General features: G+C 42.0%; 1 protein-coding gene across 1 annotated transcript; it reads left to right on the forward strand.

Annotated features, from left to right (window-relative positions):
- On the forward strand, positions 1-25,115 carry LOC124976637 (small ubiquitin-related modifier 2-like). The gene is made up of 3 exons (XM_047539409.1): positions 1-100; positions 24,711-24,881; positions 24,948-25,115. Exons 1-3 carry the CDS (start codon positions 1-3, stop codon positions 25,022-25,024), a joined length of 348 nt encoding a protein of 115 aa, XP_047395365.1. The 3' UTR covers positions 25,025-25,115.
- The last annotated feature ends 315 nt before the right edge of the window (positions 25,116-25,430 follow it).

Genomic DNA, 25,430 nt, shown 5'->3' on the forward strand with positions numbered 1-25,430 from the left:
ATGGAGGCTGAGAAGTCCCAAGACTTGCAGTGGACAAGCTGGAGATCAGCAGAGCTGATGAAGATCCAGGAAGAGCTGATGTTTCAATTCAAGTCTGAAGGTAAGAAAATCTGGTGCCCCAGATCAAGGCAGGCAGGCGGGAGGAGTTCCGGGTTAGGCAGGGGATGGTCAGCCTTTTGTTCCGTTGTATTCAGTTGAAAATTGGAAGGGGTCCACTCACATTAGGAGTTTACCAATTCAAAGTTAATTTTATTTAAAAAAAAAAAAAAAAACCTCAAAGAAACAGTCACAATAATATTTGACCAAATATGTGACCACCCTGTTGTCCAGGACTGTTCACACTTACAATTAATGTCACGGTGTTGTAAAGCACTATTGAATTTTGCAAAGATCATTCTAGGAACTCGTGGAAGATGATTTAGATCTGTCACGATGTACCTGACAGGAGGCAGGGCCACTTAAAGGAGGTTATCATTGTACTAGTTCTGATGCACACCTGAAGGAATCCATTGTGGCTTAAGAGGACCCTCCAGTGCCCTGGGGGTGAGATGGCATCAGACAGACACAACTCCAAGAGAGGTCAGTCAGAAGCGCAGTGTCCAGAGAGTGACACGCGGGATGACTACCATAAGAACAAGTGCCTCCTGGCCATCTTACCTGCTTGGTCAGAGCAGACACCAATGGGTTGGCTCCCTGGCTCTCCTTTTGGGAATCTCTCAACCCATGTCCTGCTGTCAAGACAGAGCAGGCATCTTATGGTGTGGTCACAGCTCTGGCCTTGGGGTGGTCGCCTGACCCCACGCCCAGCCAGTTAGATTCCTCTGGAATTCTCCACCAAGCCAGGGGAAGTGAGCCCCCTTCCACTCCGGTTGCCAAGCTGCCCAGTGCTGCCAGCAGCCACATCCTCAGCTCATAGGCTTGCGAGGTGTATAACAACCCAGTATTAGTCCAAGCATAATGAAAGTCTCATATAAACTTTGGGTTGTCCAAACAAACCTTTTTCCCTTCCATTGCCACAAACAGTTTAGAATAGGCTGTATATTTAGCCACCGTTTATGTACACAGAGACACACAGAGGCCCACTGTGCTGGAGAGAAGCCCTAGCGCTCTCTGACTTTCTAGACATAGGTGGTACCAGGTTGCACTGAAAGAAAGATTTTCCACTTGCTTCTCCGTGTGCTTGGAGTTGTGATAACATGCCTCCTATCCCCACCCGTGAAGTCACAGGCCTCAAAGTTCCCCACGAAACTGAGAACCCTGCCCTTGCACTTCCACACGCTTCGGGGGTGGGGAAGTAGCGAGCGACTTAGATGTGATTATTTTTACCCCCCATTTTGTAAGGGATTCATTGCCTCCCACAGGTGACAGTACTAAATCATGACAGTGTATCCACGCTTGTCAAAAGCAATGACTGCAACTCCCTTCAATTCATTCATATCTTTAGTATTTATCCCATCCTTTTGTGGGCCAAGTGCCGGAATTTGAAGAGAGCCCTGCCTTGACCATAGTGGAGGATGGGTGGCTTTCTCCTCCTAACCCTGCCCTGTAGGGCCACTCGTGGGATTGGCCACGGTTCGTACCCTCAGACCCATTCCCCAGCTTTAGCGCAGGCCCTTGAGGAATTATTTATCCTGAGCAGAGCTGCAACGTAGGTCTTGAGAGGCCGGCGTCAGGCAGAACGCTGCCAAAAACAGTCCAACCTGGCTGGAGGCCAACCAGCTGGCTGCTGAGCCCAAGCCCTCTCCCAGCCTCTCCAGACTCCCCTTTGTCTCCCTTTTCAGCTGTCTCGCCTCAGGTAATGTCGACACTCTGCAGCTCCTCGGCTCTTATTATTCCCACATTTCAGATCACTTTACACACGTTAATTAAGCCTTGAAACACTCAGGAAAGAAAAACCCAGGGCGAGTGGGGATGTTTGCACTGAGCTCCTCCCCAGCGCTCTGGCGGGAGAACAGGCCGGGCCGGCCAACGGAGAACTTCCCCAACTAGCGCGCAGGTTGGGGTGCCCAGAGTTGAAACGGACCCCGTGCATCTCACCAGACCCCATTTCATTGTTAGAGGATGATTTCCCACTTTGGGGTCACGATTAATTCAGATGATCTCTGGAAGGTTGGTCCTGGGCAAGTCCACCAATGGAGAGAGACAGGTTGATGAATGTCCTCAGTCTGTACTGTCACAGTCATGCTCATGAGTTTCAGAACAGAGAGGCCTTAGTTCGTATCCCAGTTCTGCCACTGCCCGGCCCAACTGTCTTGCAGACATGTCTCCCTGTCTCATCTGTAAAGTATGGTCGTAGCCACTGGGCCTCATTCCCTTGATTCCTGAGAAGGATGACATCAGATCATGCCAGCAAGTATCTGGCCCCTTGTTTAGTATATAAGGCGATAAATGTTGTGGTCTATTTGAGCCTTCTCTGTGTCTAATCCCAGTCAGTCTGAATTAATGTAGTTCTGCTATAGACAGGTTGGACTTTTAGTTCAAATGGGTGCTGACCTCTCTCATTGACAAGAAACATGGGAAATCCAAATAAAGCCTGTAGTTTAGTTAATAGTTGGTACCAGTGTTAATTCCTCAGGTTGTGGTTGTCTGAGCGACTGATGTTACAGGAAGTTGGGTGAGTGGAATACAGGAGTGCTTCCATTCCGCACGATATTAAAATTCTTTCAAAAATGCAACAAAATCAGTAGCGGCTACACAGAAGGTGTAATATGTCACCCTATTTTTAGTGTGTCATATGAAAATACCTCTATAGCACCCAAAATAAACAAATAAATGCCAAGCCTTTCGATACCAAAAGGTGTTCTCTACCTGTTATCACTACCAAGAAAAATTCTTTCGAGTTTCCAGTGTCTGCGAGGTACCAAATTGTATGTGAAAGTAGCGGACATTACCATCGGGAGGAGACGGTGGCCTGTGTGGAAGTCATTTCAAGGTAGCTGTTTGGATGTGAGATATTTGATAACCCCACCATTTAAACTCCCAGTGCTTTCCTTATTTCACAGAAAATGGATGGCTTGTCAGTGAATAAGCTCCAGGCTTTCCCATTTGGTGAGCAGTGACTAGGGGGAGCAATCCTGTCAAATAACACCGTAGATTATACCACTTGCCACTCTGAGTACAGTTTCTGAGATGTTCATCTTAAATTGCTGAGGATATCCTTTCTCTCTAACTTTGTAGGGACCAAAGGGCTTAAATGCTTTTTCCTTCCCTTATTTCTATATACTGTGCAAATTGCAATGCCCTCATGGGGGGTCAGGAGATTTGCATTGAGTGACTGTGAGTTTGGTTAAGAACCTGGTCATAGATCCCATCACAGAAAGGGAATATAACATGGCCTCATTACAGCAGGTTCTGCGAAGGAAGGACAGCTAGGAAAAGCAAAGACTCTGTGTGTCTCAGCTCTCCAGGCAGTTGGTAACCTCTGAGGTGTGACTCCTGACCCTATGTTGGCAGGGCATTTGAAATAAAAAGTGGGGATGGTACCTACCACCTGCTGGGCACCATTCTGGGTCTGACCCATGAAGAAGGTTAAAACATAGCCCCTTTTCAAGTGGGAGAATGACATTTGTCACTCCTTTTGGTTGTCCAGGTAGCCTGTGTTCCCTACCTGTGCTGGGGGGATCCCCAACCTGAGGATGCAAAGCCACCCACTTCCCACTGATGACTGGAAATGCCAGACCACCTTCCCAGCCTCTCTTGCAGTTGTGGGAAGGTGTGCCGTAGGTGCACCAGCAGTGTGTGATAGGAAGGAGTGGGACGGTGCTCACAGGAGGGACGGCAGCTCCACGGCTGAGTGTGGCACTGCTACTGTGCATAGGCAGGGCCATCACCTGACCCATCTGTCGCATGACTTTGGTCCTTGATCAGACTGCATCATCTTGGAGTTGGTCCCCTCGCTCTTCTGAGGATTCTTGAGAGCCAAATACCATCCTGCAAAGAACTGCCCTTTCTGCTTAGGTCAGCCAGCCTCAGCTTCTGTTGACAGGTCCAAGGGCTTCCTCCAGTACTCTCCATCTTGGATACCAGTTGCACCAACCAACCACATTTTTCTAGAATGGACTTCACACTGCTCTACTCCTACCAGACTTCTCTTGTCATAACAACACTGCTTCAGTATGGGGCTGCCTCTGGCCATGGAGAAAACTTTAATTAATTTACCTTGACTGTTGATGCTGAGTCAACCAGAAATATAAGCAAATTTCATCTCAGATACCTTTCTGCATAGGTAAAATGTGCATGTGTCTTAGACATGTTTCCGGTACCACAGGTAGGGTGGAATCTTTTCTGTGACAATGAAGAATGTAATATAGTAGACATTTGGCCAAAAGAAACGACAAGGAAAAATCTAAAAATCTCCATAGTTACAAAAGAAACATCATTTTTGCTATTTTTTCTTATACAGAGAAGGAGCAGTTTCAATATCCAGTTGTCTTCTCTATTCAGCCCCCTCTTTTTGCCATGTAGAAAGCCCATCATAGTGAATACTTATAATTCACCCATTGACTCTTCTTGATTGCATTGAACTTCACCATGAGAAACTTTCAATGTGAAATGGATCATCTTGTTTCAAAGAGCAAAGAACTGATTTCTTAAAAGATTGAGAAAACATGAACTTCCATTGATTAAAACCCACGAATGCAATTTTTTTTTCATTTTCTTCTCCCAGCAAGTTAAACATGAAAATGGAATAATTTCTTACAAAACAAGGAGGCAAAGATATCATTAATCCTTTCAATTATACTACTTTTAACAGCCATGAAAATAAGCCCAGGAGCAAATGTCTGGGCTCTTAAATGAAAGCAGAGTGGATTTAAGAGGAGCAGAGCAGAGGTCATGAAGAGAGGCTCTCTGCCTTCCATTTTGAATTTCTTCACATTCAGTTGTTGAGAGATCCCAGTGCTTGGTGGAGGGTGGAGTCCTTGACCCCAAGGTGTCACCTCCCTTCCTCCCTTGTCTTTGTCAATCTGGCTTCCCCTGAAATCACAATCTCCAACGCACCCAGGAGCCCCGGTGGCTCAATCTACCCACCTGGGCGGGACCACGAAGCTCTTTTCCTTTTCTGGAAACCCCGCCTTCCTCGGGCTTCACTCCTCTGACTTTCCTTGTGCCTTTCTGACCAGCCCTCTGTTTCTCTCACTGCCTCCTCCTACCTGACCTGCACATTCTGCCATCGGCTCAGCTCTTTGCACATGCTTTCCCTCGGTGGTCACATCCATGTCCACTCCTCACAGTGATCTTCAGTGACCAGTGACCAGTGCCCAAGTGCCCCCTGAACGTCCAATCCTGTCTCCACCTGGATATCTTGCTGTCATCGCAGATTCAAATTCAAATCCAACGTGTTCACCACATCTGAATTACTCTTCATCCTGCCCTAAATCACCCCTTCCCAACGTCCAATATTTACTGGCCAGAAACCTCAAAATTACCTTCAACATATTCCTCCCTCCTGCTGCACGGTCAATTACCAAATTCTATAGATTCTGCCTCAGAAATTGTTCTGAAACCTGGCCCCTTCTATTCCTCCTCAGAGCCTTTGCCTGAGTGAAGTCCCCCTCAGTCTCATCTCTTGACCAAGGCTACTGTCCCCCATGCGGCTTCTAGTTACTCTTGTGCCAGATGAGCCCTGTCGCTTGGGCAGCCAAGGGAAGCAAGCTCATTCAGACCTGGGGATCAGAGCAGATGGGAGCAGAAAAAGAACAAAGATTGTTTTTCAGGGGTCAGGAATGGCTCTGCAGCTTGAAGATACAGTGCTGGGATCTGAGCAAGTCCTGTCTCTACTAGTGACCAAGTCGACCCTCGCTACCCTGAGGGCTTGCATGTGTATGCCTGCCTCCCCTCGCTTCCAACTCCCAGGGAGGCTGCTGTGGCCCTATAATTAGCTGGTCCAAAATACCACTTTGATTTCTCTGCTTCCCGGTCCCCAGCCTTTAGTGACTCCCCATTGCCTGCAGACTCCACAGAGGACAGCTTACATTCCCCATCAAGTACTCTGAGACCCCATCAATCGCTCACAACTTTGCACTCTAGTCTCCACTCACCCACCTAAACTAAGCTTTCTCTTCTGCCACACTTAACATTGACCTTGATTTTCCAATCGCTGACTGTATTTTTTTTCCTCCTAGACTCCGGTCCTATTAACAAATTCCTCAGAACTGCTTATTTAGGTTATGCATGATTATTCATCTGTTCAACTACCATTTATTGAGAGCCAATTAATGGCCAAGTCAATTCCAACAAAGAAGGCTCTCTCCCTTTGAGAAGCACCTACTCCACTGGGACAGATGGACAAGGAAGAGGAATTTGTATTACAATCTGACAAATTCTACAATGGCGTTACCATATGATGTCCTGAGAACATCTTTCCAGGAATCTCTCAAATCTCATCACCATAGAGACAGTTCTTTCAGATTACTTCCTAAAGGAACCATTTCTTCTCTTCTGAACTGCAAGGCTGGTGTTCTCAACTCGTGCAGAAATTCATCTTGGGGGCTTCATTATGTCACACTTTCCAAGATCTCACTTCCAGAGTTGAGTCAGTTGGTTGGGTTGGTCCCAGAAATAAACATTTTTAATAAACTTCTCAGTGATTCCAATATAGATGGGACCATAGGTCACCGCTGGAGCCACAGGTCACCCTTGGAAAAACACTGCTAAAGTGTTTATTGTTTCTGCAACTCACAGGACATGCTGGATTCTTCCTAGTAGGCTATCTGCTTTCATGTATTGCTTATATGGCTATTGCTCTTTGAAGAAGGGTGTTTTTCTTCCACTTCTTTACATTCCTCCATTGCACGAGAACAACATGTAACTCTGCATCTTTTTTTGCCTTCCTAAGTCCTGAATCATTTTAGTAAAGTCACTTTTGTTTACATTTTTAAAACTGTATATTGCTTTCATAATTTAAGATTTTTTTTTGAAAGGTCCATCTGAGAAGGTGCGGTTACTGAGAGGCAAAGTGGTTTTAGTCTCAAACCCCTCACGTGGGAGCAATGAAGCCAAGATGCCTGTGGTGTAGACCATCTCAGGTATGCTGAGGCTGCACCAGCACGATACTAAGTCAGTGTTTTGGAAAGGTGCTGTAAGGTCTTGGAGGAGCGTGTTCTTTAATGCCAAATCGAATCTCCTACAACAATTGTGACAAAGCACTCCTTCAAACAGGTGTTATCAGTGGCCTTTCATGAAAAGTGGAGGGAAGCCCAAGAAACCCAGGATGCTCTCTCCCCTGCTGGAGAAGTCAGCCTTCCTTCGTGTGCCTGACCAGACTTGCCTGGAAAGGTCACTGAACCTCAGGACCTCCTGGAGCTGCTGTCCCAACCAAGCGGGCATGGCTCTGCCCTCTCTATGCTCAGCCCTTGCTCGATGTGAACAGGACCTCCCCAGTGATGCCACACGCCCTGGGCTACTGGTTGTTATAACCTCCCCAGCTGTTTCCTGGACCACCCACATCAGATGCATCACGGACGATGAACCAGAGTCCCAGTCAGGCCTGGGAATCACCAGAAGAGAAATAAAAGAGGAGGATTAAGCCAGGATTAATACTCTATTCTTTTTTCCTGCAATCTGCTTTCTGTTCTCGGGAGAGGTTTATTTGTCCCTCCCTGAGGGCTCTCCTTCCCCAGCGTCTGCAGCTCAGTCTCTCCTTAGAGCTGAATATGCCAAGCCCTCTGGTGTGACAATACCCAGTTCCAGTCCTTATGTCTAAAAAATGCTCTAGTCCTCTAGTCTACAACAAGTCCAGGTCCTAGACAGGAAAACTTTAAGGATCTACTCTTGCATATGCATATGTTGTAACTTAGCACAGGAAGATGTAGCCTAGGAGCTGTAGCGGGACAGGGCAAGCTGGACCAGAGCCAGATTCACAAGTAGACCCGCAGCTGGACCAGGACAGAGGCAAACCAGCTTCAGGTGCTGAGGTGCTGCTTACCAAAGCAGGGGCCCTGTTTTCCATGTGTGCTCAGATATGGACCAAGCTGAGCAACAAGGACCCCAAGACATAGGATTAAGATTGCCCACCATGAATGAAGTGTCCCCAGCTCCTGGGCTGACTTTGAGGACCTTATCTTAGAGGAACTGTGCCACAAGGTAGTTCAGTAGGAATCCATTCATCAGATATATGGGTCAAGGAACATACTGTGGATTTCATGCAAGACTAGTTTTGATATTTGAACACAACCAGAAGGAAGAGAGGCATATGCGGAGGGCCAATATTTGGATATAAGCTTCAGAAATCCATTTTGATTTTTATAGGATTCAGAGGAGTGAACAGTACCCCATGGCAGGGCTGAGGTAGTGCAATGGGGGTGAGTTGCCCTGAGTCCACAAGATCAACCACTGCCTTACACTCTGGACATCACTATACAGGTGGCTGCCGTCTTCATACTCACAGGGCCTGATTCACGCTAGTTGACGTTGAAATCAATCATTGTGCACGCCTCTTCAGAAGATCTGCTAAGCAAAATGGGGAAATGGGATTAGAAACAAAGTTATTATGTTTCCTTTTTTTAAGAATTTAGTGGAAGTGAGGACCTTCAGAATCACTTCTAGTCCATCCCATTGATGCAAGCCAGGACTCTACAGAGCCTGTTGTTTTAGATTCTAGAAAAGAATTCCAGAGGCAGGTCTACCGGTACTGCCAAGGAAAATTAAAAAGTGAAAAACTCCTCACTCCTTGGCAGTTATGTGTGAAAACCCCATGGTATACTTTATATTTTTTATTGCCAAGAGATCATATAGGCGGGATATCCCGTGGTAGGATCTGCTTTTGTAACATCAAGATGGGACTGTTCATTTATTTGGATAGATGTATCCTAAAACTACTTCCGGGTCATCCTATTAGTATGTATGTCCCTAGAAGAGCCCAGCTTCCACTCTCCCTGGAGGCAATCCTGCCATCACACGGCTCATGGGTGGAGGAAGACGCGCCACCGCAGAGGGGCCTCCCACTTCTGCTCATCCTCCTCTCCGCAGGCCACTGGCTTCCCCTGGCCCTCGCCCACTGGGTAGCAACAGAGGCTTCTGGTCATTCCTTTTTCCTACTGTTTCTTTGCAATTACATCTCTGTACTTTTTACTTCCTGTTTCCTTGAAGATGTTTGTTTTTGTTAAAGAACTCATCTACGGAGATTTTTTTCCCTCTCTTTCTCTCTTCCTCAGGGGATCAGCATTTTAGTAAGAGCTGAATAATAAAACTAGATTGTACGAGCCTGTCAGAAACGTAGTGGTGCGTGTCTTCCTCCTCATAATTGTCTTGGAATGATTGGGATTGAACTTTGTTGTTGTTGTTATTGTTGTTCCAAAATGAAAAAAAGGCAATTTTTCTCTGCCAGGCCTCAAGGATGGGTGTCAAGGGGGAAATGACCTGTGATGCCTTAGAAAATGTAAATTCGAATATTCTAGATAAAAAGAAAAATGTGGAGCAAATTGAGATGGAGAATTAATGAGTAGATGGCCAGGTCTGCTTCAAATGTGTCTTAGCCTCTTATGCATCTCACGCTACTTTGAGAATTTGAGACAAACACACACAAGCACAAAGACATGGAAAATGTGGCAACTATTTCAGGAGAACTGTGGATTCAGTGGCCCTGGGGTTAAGAATGCTTCGTGGGGCCATCGGAATGTCCCCCCCCTCCGTTCAACTTTAAAACAGAAGTTAGTATAAATGGATGAAATTTAGATTAGAGTCAGGTAGCAAATATGAAATTATGCTTAACGTTGGGCTAGGGACAAAAGGAAGGAAGGAAGGAAGGAAGGAAGGAAGGGAAACCCAAAATAGAAAAATTGTAAGAGCTCATTCCACAGAGACAACATGGTGCAGGAAAGAATATAGGCAGGAATGACTGAGGGAAGTAAAAAATAGGCTGAGGTGTAGTTGACAATAATAATGAAGCTCATGTGTGATGATATATTTTTTAAACATATTGTTATAAAATCAAATTGATAAGAGAATAAGAAGAGAATATATACTTACATCTGCTACATCTCAGTGGGAACCACCACTCTGTCCCTCACAGGCTCGACACATGCTAAATTCACTCTATCCCTGCCTTTCAGATTCTTCTTCTGTAGAATGGGCATTTTCATAGAATGGATGGGAGCAATAAGTGAAATAATTTTTTTAAAGTACCTGAGGCAGTGCCAAGAAGGCAAAAGCTACATCTCTGTTTGTTACCATCCCAAGAGCATAATTCAGGGGCTGGCCCATAGAAGATGCTTGATGAATAGTTGCACAAATGAGTGAGGGAATTAAAAGATATGTTGGGGTGTAGTTGACAATAATGATGGATCTCATGTAAAGTGATATATTTCTTTTTTCAAACATATAAAATCAAATTGATAAGAGAATAAAAAGAGAAACCAAGGCTGGGAGAAAATATTTGCAAAATGCATAGCTGGTAAAGAACAGTTATCCAAAATATGCAGAGATCTCTTAATATTCAATAAGAAGAAAACAAAGAACCCAATTTAAAAATGGGCCAGAGGTCTCACCAAATACCTCACTAAAAATATATACAGATGGTAAACAAGCATATGAAAAGATGTTCCATATCATGTGCCATCAGGGAAATGCAAATTAAAACAGCAATCAGATATCATTGCACCTCTATTAGAAAGGCCACAGTCCAGAACACAGACAACACAAAATGCTGGTGAAGATAGGGAGGGAGCAAAAGGAATTCTCACCGATTGCTGGTAGGGTTTCAAAATGGCACAGATGCCTTGAAAGACAGTTAGGCAGTTTTTTACAAAACTAAACACACTCTTACTGTGCAACCCAGTAATCATGATCCTTGGTGTTTACCCAAAGGAGTTGAAAACTATGTCCAGGGGAATACTAGCACGCAAATGTGTATAGCAACTCTGTTCGTCATTGTCAAAACATGGAAGCAACCTACATGTCCTTTAGTAGGTTGAATGGATATATAAGCTGTGACACATCCAGTTGAAGAAATATTGTCCACTATTAAAAAGAAAAGAGCTCTCAAGCCATGAAAAGACATGGAAGAAATTTGAGTGCATATTTTTGAGAAAGGATGATACGCTGAATGATTTCAGCTATGTGACATTCTGGGAAAAGCAAAACTGCATAGACAATAAGACCATCAGTGGTCACTGGGGTTGGAGAAGAATAGATGACTAGGCAGAACAAAGAATTTGGCAACAATGAAACAATTTCATTTGGTACCATCATGGTGAATATATATCAAATATTTGTTATATATTTTCCTGTGCAGTACCAAGTAAACCCTAACACTAAACTTTTTTTTTTTTTAATAAAAATTAACTCATAGCTATAGATAGAACTAAAACAGATTCACATTGTGTTCCATGTCATTCATGGACAAACTCCCGAGCTTCTGGAACTCCCCAGCTCTGGGTTATGAAATTCCTTTACAGCTTCATCTACAGCTTCGTGTGTCTTAGTAGGTTTTTTACTTTCTTTGTCTTCCGGTTTTCACAATTTAATGTGATGTTCCTGGGTGTTATTTCCCTGTGGTTATGCTGTTCATGATTCATGCAGCTTCTTCAATCTGTGAGTTGATTTTTTTCATCAGTTTTGGGAAATGCTTGGTCATTACTCCTCAAATTACTTTTTTCCTATTCTCTCCCTTCTCCCCAAATTTCTAATTGTGTTAGAACTTTTCACTGTATCATGTTTTCATTCTCTTTTCTGTCTTTTCCCATTCTTCTTTTACCTGTGTTCAGCTAAACACTTTGTATCAACTTGTCTCTCAGTTACTAACTTGTTTTCCTCTGAGTCTAATAGGCTATTAAACCCATTTAATGGGATCTTCATATCAAATGGCATGATTTTTCATTCTGGAATTTCCATTTTATCTTTTGTTATGATCCAAGTCTCTGATAAAATTATCCATCTTTCTTTTCCCCACTTTCTTGAATGTGTTAACCCTAATTATTTTATAGCCCTCCTCTGTCATTTCCAACCTGTGGATTACCTGTGCATCTGTTTCTATTGTCTATTTTTTCTCTTGGTTTTCAATCATATGGTATTTTTCCTGCAGGGTTTGTAATAGCTGTATCATTTTATGAGACCAACTCTGTTAGATAAATGCTTAATCCAGATATGTATAATGTATCTATAAGGCAGAAGCTTATTTCCAAAATTACAAAGATATCTAAGATGTCTAAGGGGACAAACATCACTATCTGGTTTACACCACCTGGGATTCTTGAGGCTCTGAGATTTTTTTTTTTTTTTAATTCAACATTCATGCAACAAGCATTTGAGATCCTTTTGTGTCCCAGCGGTGTTCTGATACCAGGAATGTTTTGGTGTCCTCGTGGAACTTACACTTAGTTGGGAAAAGATGGGGCAGGGAGGGGAAGGCAAATAATAAAGCAAGAAAAATGATCAGATACTCATGAGGCTGTGCTGATAATTAAAACAGAATGACATGATGAAGAATAACTTGGTGACTACTTTACCCTGGATGGCTAGGGAAGGAGTGGAGGAAGTTGACTTCTAGAGTGATAATCGAATGCCAAGAAGGAACCAGTCACATGATTACAGGGAAAGCATTTGAGGCTCAGGGGAGAACTAATATAAGGACCCAAGAGAGGAATGAGATTGGCCTGTTTAAGGAAGGGCTTCTTGTCAGAGTTACTGAAGTCAAGAGTTTTAGAGTAAAAGAGAGTGGCAGTGGACAGAGACAAGGGTCAGATAAGTTAGGGCTTTGTACGTCAGAGTAAAGCATTCAGATTTGTTCTAAAGTGTGATAAGAAGCCACCGAGGGTTTTAAGCAGGAGAGGTACAGGTTCTGACTTATAGTTTAAAATTCTTCTTTAACTTTTATTGTGACAGTAATTTGCAGTAGGAGAAGACTGGAAGCTGAGAGAAGGTAATGTTGGATGGGGTAATGGTAGTGGATATGAACATGAATGGCAAGACTCAAGATAGCTTTTGGTGGTACAGTAACTGATCTGCGAATAACAAGATAATGAAGAAGCAGAGAGGGAAAGCAAGAACAACCGACCCCTAGATTTCTCGTTTGAACATCTAGGTGGATGGTGAAACTATCCCACTAAATTGGGAAAACTGAGAGAAAGCTAATTTGGGACCAGTGGGGGTGGATTGAGGATTCTGCTTCAGCCATGTTAAATTAGAAATGTTTATTCAACATCCAAGTGGAGATATCAAATAGATAATTTGGTACATGCGTTTGGCATTCCGGAGAGAGATAAGGCTACACACAGATTTGGAAATCACTGCCAGGTGGATGCTATTAGAAGTCTTGGAACTAAATAAGACTCCTGTATTTCTTGGCCAAGTCAAATATCCAGAAACATGATATCTTGAAACTATGAGGGACATTAAAGGTCCTTGAGTCCAATCCTACTGTTTTCTAAGTAGGGAAATTGAAGCTCAGAGAAGGCGAGCGCTTCCTTCGTCATCACATAGTCCATCAGAATTCAGGACTTCCTTCCTTGGTTCAGGACATTGTCATTTACCTTCTGCTTCTAAAATAGTACGACTGAGCTTCAGAGTCATGGTAAATATTTGTTGAAAGAGATCATTACACCAGGTACAATATTAGATTTTAAATGATCAAAAACAGTTCAAAAGAAAAGAGAGAAACTGCAAATATATTGCCTAAAAAGATTTCCCTATCAATTCAAATTCAAATAAAGAAGCAGTTTCATTGGCAGACTGATTGTCTGGGTGAAAAATGAATTAGCAGAAACAGTTTTTCTCCAGAATTTATTGTGGGTGGTACAACCCTAGATTCTTTTTTTAAATAATGTTTTAAATTAAAAGACCAATCATTTCTTCATTAGAGGGGTGGGGAAGTAATGTAAAATTCCAGTTACTGAACTGTTAAGCAGAGTACTAAAATTCCTTAGACCTGGGTTGTACACACACACACACACACACACACACACACACTTACAGTTTTATTAGATAAACAGTGCTTTGCTCCTAAGGCAAAGAGGTATTGAAAGAAGCTGTAAGAGCCCAAGGAACACCCATGTGTTTGTGTTAGCACACAGAGAGTAAACTGAAAGAGGCAAAGGTTGAAACTGATATTAAGACTGCTGTGACATTTTATCAGAAAAGAGCTAATCTAGGCACTGCAGATAAAACAATGTGGCAATAGCCAATCAATAATTGCTTTTATGAAAGTACTCTGACTTGCTGATGAAACTCTCCATAGATGGTTAAAGTAGATATTCCAAATCTCCTATTCCAGATGTTTTTCCCATCTGTGAGTCTCCTCTGAAAAAGAAGCAGCAGCAGCTGGGTCTTTGCCCAGGGCCTGTGTCCAGGAAGCTCTGTGATGGTATAATCCACAGCCCTAAGGATTGCTGAATCTCTCTGAGCTTCGGTTTCCTCATCAGTAAAATGAAGCAAGTGATCATTTGAGGATCACTGGAGTCTTTGCAATCATAAGTCTAAGACTTTCCAAAGCCAAAATCAATAGAAAGAAGAAAAGACATCCTAAGATAATGAGAGATAAGCTCTGTTTTTCTATGCTTGGGCAGAACTGTGAGCAGTCACCTGGAACTTTTATACTAGGACTTTGACCCTCTTTCTTTCTGTCCCCAATTAAACTACCTTTTCTTTGGTATTTGATTGAATCTTTCAAGTCAATAATAAACACCATTTTAGAAATTAAGTCATCTCCTTTGGCCACTACAACAAATAAATTCATCCTTCAAACATGATCTCAGATGGAGTCACCAATGCAAATATAAGATATTGATTTGTATTTCCCAATCCACGCCCACCTGCCCCCAATTAGTTTTCTTTTAGTTTTCCCAAGTTAGTAGGATGGTGTCACCATCCACCTAGATGCTTAAACCAGAAATTGAAGGATTGTTCTGGATTTCTCTCTTTCCTTTCTTATCAACATCCAGTTATTGGCAGGTCCTATTAGCTATACCACCAAAATGTAGAGATGGGAGAAGACTAGCCTAATATGAAGACCACGTCTAATCTTGGGTCAGTAGACAGGAGACCCTTTGTCAAAACCAGGAGTCACACCCTTTTAGTGAAGGAGACTTACTTTTGTGTTGCCCTAAAACCAGGCTGTGAGGTCTTTGCAGAGAATGAGGCCACACCCGTAGATGCATAGAAGAGATAACTTCTGCTTGCTCGGTGCCTACTCAAGACCAAGGCTTCTTTCTCATATCCTCCTTCGTTCAATGCATTCTCTGTTCTATGGGAAAAAACAAAACAAAACAAAACCAAACCAAAAAAAACTCAAAACCAACACTGATTCTCTCTATGGCCACTAAACGTCCACCCAATTTAATGCTAACTTGAGCCTGGCACATATTAAAATGGGGGGCTTTGATATTTCCCAGGATTTTGATTGGGGTAAAACAGGAAACAGTTCTGACATTTTTACAACTAGTTACTTTAAAGTTTGTATCCTCAGCAATTAGCATGGGGCCTGACATGCAGGAGGCACGGTCTTTGTTGGAAGCCAAGCAAGTGGATGAAGGAGCAGACATCTTCACAGTCCAGTGAGGACTTCCATGTGAGAAAGAGTTTACCTAAATATATCCCCGCCTGACTAGTCCTCTCGGTCCCCAAGGTGGATACCCAGAACCCCTATTCCCTCTCTTGTGCGCGGTGACCTCTCTCATGGGGTTCCCTCCAAACCACCTTTCCTTATCACAACTGCTCTGGATTCTCCCATTTCACCCTTGCTATTTGGACTGGAGGATTCTAGAATCTACCTTTATCCAAGCAGGTACCTTATGAACATGATCTTAATTATTTTCTCCATTTTATAAGTAAAGAAAATTAGATTAAGAGGTACTCGGTCCCCCAGGAAGTACAAAAGACTAAGAAACAAAAAGGCCAGTTTTACCCCAAAGCTCATTCTCTTTCCATTGCCCACATCACCTCCATTATCTAGAAATCTCCTAAAGTCAACAGTGTTCCTACCTCTTCTCAGGTAGGAAATGTTGAACGTGAAATGACATCGAAGGCTCAAAGACATAAGAGCATGATTTCCAAGGCAGTTGAAGATTACTACCATAGGTAGGACCAGATGGCCTAACCCAGAATCCCCCCAACTTGCTAGAATTTTTAAATTCTTGCATGTGGTTCTCTTTTCTATTGTCTCTTTCATTGCCAACTGTCTTGTCAATTTCTAGAAGCCTCTTGATGTTCTTTGAATTAGTTGCTTCTAATCTTCTGTGGGGTAAGAAACCAGCTCACCAGATTTATTAGGATCATGGATAAATTGGGAGAAGACAGCTGTTGACTGACAGAGTAAGAAGATGGGAATAAAATGCATGAGCTTAGTGAATGAGCTTTGTGGCATTTATTTTAACTTCTCAGAGGCCTTTTTCTTTGAGCTGTGTTCTCTGTAGCTGAGGTTATTGGAAAAATGACCTATGGGTAGGTGAGTTATTACAGCAAAAAGCCATTGTTTCCTGTAAAATAAATAAGAATGACAGCGAAGACTATATTCTGTTTTCCTTGCAGAATGGATTTTTTCGTTGTTGTTTAAAAATTAGTGAAAAGAATCCCAACAACAGCAACAAAAAAAGGTGGAGCAATATACTCTAGGAAAGATGACCTAAAGTGGGTCACATTGTATGAATAGCTAAGTTGATAGGAAAATAAATGTTGTTTTGCTTATAACACTGAAAAGTCAATAAGCAGCAAATGAACTTCAGAGCAGCAGGACCAATATTCATTTAGATGTCCTTTGTAATTAAAAACCTACGCCTAACCCAAACAACGCAAGAGTAAACACAATGCCTAGGAGGGTTGCACATGCAGGAGAACAAAGTGGTGCATAAGTAGATTTGTGAAACTTACTCAGACAACATCAACAGCTCATTAATGGAGAGGATGAGGAAGAAATCTTTTCATTTATTTTTTTTCTGGAACAGGTTCCATTATTTTTAAATTCTATAGCTTACATTATAGTAAGAAATTCAAACTTAGAAAATACTAGTCAAATATCTGGAACACCAAAATGGGAAGAAAACTGCTAGATCTCAGAACTTTACACTCTTGATAATTTTTTAAAATAAAGATTTAATGACTTTTTTTATACTGGGAATTGAACCCAAGGACACTTAACCCTGAACTACATCCTCAACCATTTTTACTTTTTATTTTGAAACAGGGTCTCACTAAGTTGCTTAGGACCTTGCTAAATTGAGGCAGGCCTGGAACTTGTGATCCTCCTGCCTCAGCCTCCTGAATTGCTGCAGTTGCTGGTGTGCACCACCAAACTCAGCGTAATGAACTTTATCGGTTTTAATTCTGTCCGTTCTTCATCCGCCTCAGGGTAAAAACATCTCCTTTACACCTTCAGAGCTTCCAAAGACCATCATCAGGTCACCATAAAGGGTATTTTATTGAAGATTATAAGCACCTTTTAATCTTTTAATCACTCTCTTGTGCTCTAAACCCTGGTTTGTGTACCGGAGAAGTTCAGTAGTTTTGCTTGCCAGCTCCTATCATTGATAGTGCCTTCCTAGAAACTTCCTAAACACGGCAAGTTTCTGAACTCATATTTGTGCTCAGCAGGAATAAAGGTAGTGGTCAATCAATGGAGCCTGCCTCGAGCAGGAGAGAAGTGATGGAAATGTGCAGTCTAACCATTACCATCCCCCCTCCACCTGCTCACGGAGAACCAGGAGACACCCAGGTCCTGCTACATTTCATTTTTTGGCACTGGTCTCTGTTTATTAGAAGGATTAGCTATCTCTATCCAATACCTGGCCGTGACTATCCAAATATTTTGCTTCTGTATTTGAAGAGTTTGGAATGTATAAGAATTTGTTTCTTGGTCACTTGGTGGGAGGATTATATTAATTATGGAAATAATTAAAGTGGTTGAAAAGTATTTATCACAGACTTTTAATACAACCAACACACAGACACACACACAGAGAAAATTTATGCCCCAATGAAAAACGTTTCCATTTCTCAGTCTAGTTCCTGCTATAGTTAGAATCTCTATCTTCTGGGGTTTTTTAAAATTAAATCAAAGAGAGCAAATTTTCAACCAGATTATAACCTTAATCAGTTGCAAGTCTTCTGATTCATAGCACAACGACGTTATCTTTATAATTCCATAAACCTGAAGGTACATTTGACTCAGAAATAAAAGGAAGAGAGTGCTCTTTTGAAGAAATCAGAGGAGGCAAGAGGAAGAAGAAATGCCACATTGAGATATTCAGTCATTCAAGGAATGCTGGGTCCTGCCCTCAAGCAGTTTATAGTTTAATTTAGATTAGTGCATGCAGGTACTCACTCTGTACAGAGAACTATCAGCTAGTGGATGCTGATTTTTTCTGGTTTAAAAAAAAATAGTGCAGGCATATGCAAGGTGTTTTAAGATTGCAATCTCTTCTTATCTTTTTCTCTTGGTAGTCCTGTTCTCAATCATGGTCAAAGACAGATTACATACCAATAGTGGAACCATAGGATTATATCACCTGGAGAGGGCATATCCATCTACATCTGTTAAGTACACTCTATGACTTTTACACGTAAAAGAAATAGCCTAATGATGTTATTTTTCAGAATGTGTTCCTGTCATTAAATGACACGTGACAGTACATAACTAAATAAGTAAGCAAATTAAACATCTCCAGAACAGTGTCTCTGTCTTACTTACCTTTGTGAGATCTGCAGTTTCTAAAGTTGAATGATAGTTAAATGAAGAAATGAAAACAAATGGAAGCTAACGTAGGTGGTCATGAGCTTTCTCTTGCACTTAGGGCTGCTCTACCCAGTGGAATAGCCACTAGTGCCACATGCTACTAAGTGCTCAAGATGTGACTAGTCTGAATCAAGGTGACCTGTGAGTATAAAATATATCCTGGATTTTGAAAACTTAGAACAAAAAGAGAATGAAAAATATGGCATTAGCAATTTTGTCTATTGATTATATGTTGAAATAACATTTTGGATATATTGGGGTTATAGAAAAATTACTAAAATTAATTTCACCCATTTTCTTTTTCTTTTTTCTTTTTTTTAGTATTATTACTAGAAAATTTTAAATTGCCAAGGTGGTTTGAACTATATTTATACAGGATAGTGCTGTTCTAGGCAATTCTTTCCTTAAAATATTCAAATGGAGTTTATTTTCGAAGATCCAGAAGTAAAGCTAAGTAGTTCATGCTCACTCATACTTGAAGACCAGGAATCTGGAGAAAATAAAAGTACTATGAATGCTTACTGGCAAAGGTGGGGTGGTATCACAACATTTTTTTATATATAGATAGAAAGCATTTTAGGTTTGGGGGATGAACTTGTCTCCATCACAGTGACTCAGCTCTGTTCTCATACTCTGAAGACAGCTATAGCCAAGATCTAAGAGTGTAGCTGTGTTCCAATAAAACTTTACTTATAAGATCAGGCAGCTGTGCAACCAGTCACTAAGACTTTCTATGTTCACAATTATACTACATGAGAAAAATCTACTCAAGTGGTTAACTGTTCAAAAATACACATTTTCTTATTTAGCAATTATAGGGCCAATTTGGCATGGGAGAGATGCCAAGTCTGAAATCATGAAACATTTTCATTAAAGATGGGTAGATTTTTAATTCAAAATAATTTTTCAAGCTTATACATGCTACAATTTAGTAAAGCCCCATAAAGTGCTAATTTGTTATGAAGTGTCTTTGAAATTATTTAGTATTCATAATTTTTAAGGAAAAATCTATCTTAGTACACAATTCATTGCAATCCACCTGTTCCCCAGGGGACAGGAGTGTGTGGGCTCAGCCAATGAGAGAGATTATGACAAACTGTTGCTTTTCTCCAATGAGCATGACGATACTATAAAGCATACGCTCTCGCCATCAACTCTCTGCTGTGCCACAAGGGGATTTTGTTGTGCTTAGTCTGCAGTGATGTCTCTTTTTGACACAGGTGTCAAAAATACAACTGTGTCCAGGTTAAGGGTGTTGATCCACTCCTACCGTCAAAAGTGTCCCTGTGGTAAGACTAGACCTCATTTCAAGGGAAGAGTATTGCGAGGCATCTTAAATGTCAGTTTGACAATAGCTTGAGGCAACTTCACCAACATAGTTGAGGAAATGAACTGGCACCTCTGATTGGCAGGACTCCTTTGCTACTGTAAAGGCATCATGAACACCTCTCTCCAGGTGGGGAGCCTGTGCCCTTTCTGGGGATTTGGAGGTAGACTTGAGGTTGGGTCTACGGCCATACCACCCTGAACGTGCCCGATCTCGTCTGATCTTGGAAGATAAGCAGGGTTGGGCCTGGTTAGTACTTGGATGGGAGACATGAGTTTGGTCATGGTGGGCGCCAAACTCCACAGGGATGGGGTGCCACAGTCTCTTACAGAACCCGTTTGATTGCGGTCCCATGACTAGACATGCGGCCCCCCTGATAATTAAGTTTATGTGCAATATGATAATTCAGATTAGACCTTTTATTTTTTCTAGTTTGTTTGACAAATAGGAACTCTTTGGACCAGTTTTTAAAATCTATTTTTTAAAATGTAGTGTAACTTATAAATTTCTTTCATTATGTAGTCAACCATCTAAATATCTTGAAAACAGTTTATTTTATAAAGTGGGTTTAATCTTTTCCTCTGAAATATTTTTAAACCGTTCATTTCCATAACAAACCCTGTAATACAAAAGTAATCTCTGAGCTGATCTCTGACCACATCATGACAAATTCTAAATCAGCACCATCAAAATTAGAGCACCCACGGCTAACCAGCAGCATCTGTCATTAATCTCTAAGTAAAACTGTTATTTTTCTGTTTAAAAGAGATAGTAAAATTATGTTCTTGTAAGTTAAGATTTTAAATTGCAAAGGGAAATATGAACCCTTTAAAGAAGACAGTCCTCTCCACAAAGCAGTTTATATTCCATTCTGGGTTAGAGATGGTTACCAAGGAGACCGACCGCTCAACTTCATCAGTAGCCTTCTAGGATGGGGAAGCTAGGGGCTCTGAGGAAATATTTGTAGAGAAAAACAGAGGGAGAGAAGGACAGGCTTTCACCTGTTAGGACAAAACATCATGATGGTTAATTTTATGTGTTAACACAGGTAGAGCTCAGTATCCATCTATCCAAACATTATTCTAGATGTCTCTGCAAAGATTTTTTTTTAAGAGTGAAATTGACATCTAAATCAGTAGACATCTAAATCAGTAAAAGACATTATCCTCCAGAACTTTGTGGGCATCATCTCGTCAATTGAAGGACTGGCCTCCCCCTCAGAAGGGGAATTCTTCTTTGGTCCCCACTCCCATCTCTGTCCTGTCTGCTGCTGTGGCCTCTTGGGATGTTCCTGGTGATGGGTCAGAGACTGGTTTACAATGGTTCTGTGTGACACGTAGGGACCGTACAGAAGTGGACAGCTGCAGCACTACATTCTCTTTCTGGGGCGATTCTAAAGGACAGTGGCAAAGGGAAAGCCAGTGTGCCGAACTCTGAGCTGTGTATCTTATTGTTCATTTTGCTCGGAAGCAGAAATGACCAGGTGTGAGATTATATACTGATTGGCGGGCTATATCTAAGAGTTTGGCTGGATGGACTTGGAAGGAACAAGATTGGAGTCTGGGGAATAGGTATGTGGACAGATCTCTCTGAATGGGTAAAAATGTGAAGATATTTACGTTTCATGTGAATTCTCACTGAAGGGTGACCTTGGCAGACTTTAATCATCAAGCCGAAAGAATGACCCACCCTGTGGTTATGAATCAATCTCTTTCTGCAGCCACATCGTCATTACCCAATGGGCTTACAAACAAAATGGCCATGGGGACAGAAGTGGAGGCATGGGCTCTGTAAAATGAACTTCCACTCACCAAAGTTGATCTGGCTGCAGCCTCTGCAGAGTGTCCTACCTGTCAGCACCAGAGACCGATAGTTAGCCCCTGATATGTCAGCCATCTGACCTGATGGCAAGTCGATTACATTGGACCACCTCTGTCATAGATGGATAGGGCAGTGTATTAGTTTTTTTTTTTTTTTTTTTTTTTTACTGGAATAGTCACTTACTCTGGATACAGATCTACTTCCCTGCATGCAAAATCACCATCTTCCAAAATTACCATCCATGAACTTACAAATGCCTCCTCTGCACTGTGGAATTCCACGCCATGGTGAGAGTTTACACAGCATTGCTTCTGACCCAGGAACTCACTTCATAGCAAGTAAAGTATGGCAGTGAGTTCATGCTCATGGAAATTATTGGTCTTGCAATGTTTGTATGTCCCTGGATCAGCATCCAGTATAACATGATGCTCTTCCTCTGAGCCAGACTTCAAGAGTCCAGAAAGGGAGGAGAGGAAATCTGAGTGGCACCACTCACTATTGTCCCTAGTGACTCACTAGCAAAAAAGTTTGCTTCTTTTACTTGTATCCTTATGTTCTATCCTTAACATCTTAGTCCCGAAGGGAGGAATGCTTCCACCAGGAGACACAACAAAGATTCCGTTGAACTGGAAGTTAAGACTGTTGTCTGAACATTTTGGACTCCTCGTGCCTCTAAATCAACAAGCAAAGGGAGTTTCTAGGCTTGCTGGGATGATTGATCTTGATCACCAAGGGGATACAGGGCTACTACCCAACAACACACACAAGGAGGTACATGTCTGTAACACAGGAGATTCCTTTGTTGTCTCTTATCACTACCATATTGTGCAAATAAGGTCAATGGAAAACTACAACCATCAACTTTGGGCAGGACTTGCAATAGCTCAAGTCCTTCAGGAACAAAATTTGGGTCACCCCCAAAATTGCTATGACCATCTGAGGTTCTTTAAGTTCAGTACATCAAAGAGAAGAGTAAGGGCTGGGGAGATAGCTCAGCTGGTAGAGTGCTTGCCTTGCAAGCACAAGGCCCTGATTCAATCCCCAGTACCACAAAAAAAAAAAAAAAAAAAAAAAAGAGTAAACCTCATCCAAAGACTGCATCCTTTTCTGGGGTTAGAGGAAGTGTGTTTTCAGTCACATACAGGATAATTGTGTGTGTGTCTGTGTGTGTGTGTGTGTCTGTGTGTGTGTACATGTACATCTTATCCATTCTGTTTCTATGGAACGCTAACATAAACATGATACAAAGGCATATTATGGTGCTGATATAAGCCCATTCTGTATAAGTGCCTTTTTAAAGTGGTTATTATTACCTGGAAGGAAAAACAGTGCCACTCAAAGCTTGAGGACAAGCAGTGTAGCAGTAAGCGGTCAGAGGAAAGGCTCTCCTGGTAAGAAGCATCCCAAACCCCACTGAAGGAAGCTCATGGTGGGGCTTGGATTTTTAATAAAAGGAGAACCGGATGGTCCTCGCAGAGGAGCCATCTTCTCTGGAAGGTTTGTTTCTTTAATAAATTCTACCAGCGGGACAAGCAGATCCAATTCTAGCGACAGAGAGCTGTGAGCTCTGGGGAAAACTATGGTGCTAGCCAGACAGCAGTCAGAGACTTTGACAGAAAGAATAAAGACCCCAAAGTCTGAAAAAGAAATCTTCTACAAGGCTTTAAGAATAAAACAAAGATTAAACAATGATTGATAAGATTTAAAGATGGGTGAGAAATGTAGCTAATGTACTTAGGGTATTATTTTTTTTTTTAGTAATTTGCTCTGTGGGGCTATCTTCTTGGCTTCTAATGTTTGTTATCTGTTTTAATAAAGAGATCTCTCCTTTGTCAAAGAAATCATAATTAGGTTGTAAAATAAATTAATCTTTCAGCTAATCATACCTTTGGGAGATCTCAGTTTTTTAAAAAGACTGTAAAGCTCTAATGTGAGAATTGTCACTTATTTGATGGCCACTGCCATAATCATATGCAAAGTACTGAGAGGAACTAAGCAGTCTCTTCAGTGCTGAGCTCACACACTTAACCCCATCATGAGTAAGGAAGATCAGAGAACCAAAACAACATTAACATTCCACAGGTGCGAACTTCAAATATAACGCCCTGTCCTCCCAACACTGCCAAATGTCTACAGTAATTACAACCAAGTGGCATCACAGGCACCAAATCAATGACCTTGAACTTCTCCAAGTCTGAGGACTCCTCATGATATTTCAAAAACTTCCAGGAACCCATATTGAGTGGTGCCCCTATTTTAGTATTGGTTGCAAAAGTACTTAGAAAAAGTTACAGAGCAATTGGTAGTTATTTTAAATGAATACATACAATACTACTCATAAAGAATCATGTATGCTGAGAACAGTAGCACATATGCATGAGAGTTCCATGATGAACTTGGTCTAAACATGTACATAGACTCACAATCCCCCTGTGATAAGTCCTATGTAACCTCAGGTCTATTCAGCCACTGATGCAGACGTGGGATAAGAAGCCCTCCAATAACTGCCCTTCCTTTAAGGACTCTGCGTCATAGAGCTGCCAGACCCTTGCTCTGGATTCCCATGGCCAGCCAGTACCTCAGCCTCAGTTGCTTGTCCTGGCTCCCACTGATGCTCTGGTTACTTTCCTAACTGAGCTCATTGCCTCCACCCACCTCTCAAGTCCATCTCTCGATTCCCACTCACCTTTACATCACATCCACAGTGACCTTGCTAAAAACCTGCATCTGACCGAGTCACTTCCTCACTGGAACATCTCCCTGTCTCCTCATCAGCAAGAGCAGGCTCCTCAACTTGGGCCAGCATTGATGCACTGGGAGGGCTTGTTAAAATGCAGATTCTGGTCTCCTGGAGCTGCTTGTGAGTTCTTTCGGTGCGGACCTGGTACCTCTTTTGTGAAACAGCAGCTGAGGAGACTCCGGCGCTCACCATAGCTGATGAAAAGCCCAAGGAAGGAGTCAAGTCTGAGAACAACGATCATATTAACTTGAAGGTGGCGGGGCAGGATGGTTCTGTGGTGCACTTTAAGATGAAGATGAAGAGGCATACACAACTTAATAAACTAATGAAAGCCTGTTGTGAATGACGGGGTTTGTCGATGAGGCCGATCAGATTTGATGGGCAACCAATTAATGAAACAGACACACCTGCACAGTTGGAAATGGAGGATGAAGATACATTTGATGTGTTCCAGCACCAGACAGGAGGTGTCTACTAAAAAGGGAACCTGCTACTTTACTTCAGAACTCTGTTCCTACAGACCAAGAATACATTCTTAATTAGAAAACTGCAGTTTGGTTCCATCACATCCTGACTACTCCAGTATAGTTTTCTCTATTCTTTCATTTTCCTCTTCCCCATTCCTTTATTGTGCATAAAGTAATTGGTGTATGTGCACAAGCATATTGCATTTTTTAAAAACTAAATGGCCAATGATATGTTTTGATTGACATCAAATGGGGATGGGATGGGGAAAAATACTAGTTCTGTGAAATTACCCCTTTCTCCACTAGTGGCTTGCTCAGTCAGCTCTTACCTTTAAATTCCAGTAAGTATTTTTGCTCTCACTGTTTTAACAACAACAACAAAACCTAAACAACATAAAAATCCTTGCATACCTTGTT

This window comes from Sciurus carolinensis, chromosome 2, assembly GCF_902686445.1.
Source record: "Sciurus carolinensis chromosome 2, mSciCar1.2, whole genome shotgun sequence".
Taxonomy (NCBI): Eukaryota; Metazoa; Chordata; class Mammalia; order Rodentia; family Sciuridae; genus Sciurus; species Sciurus carolinensis.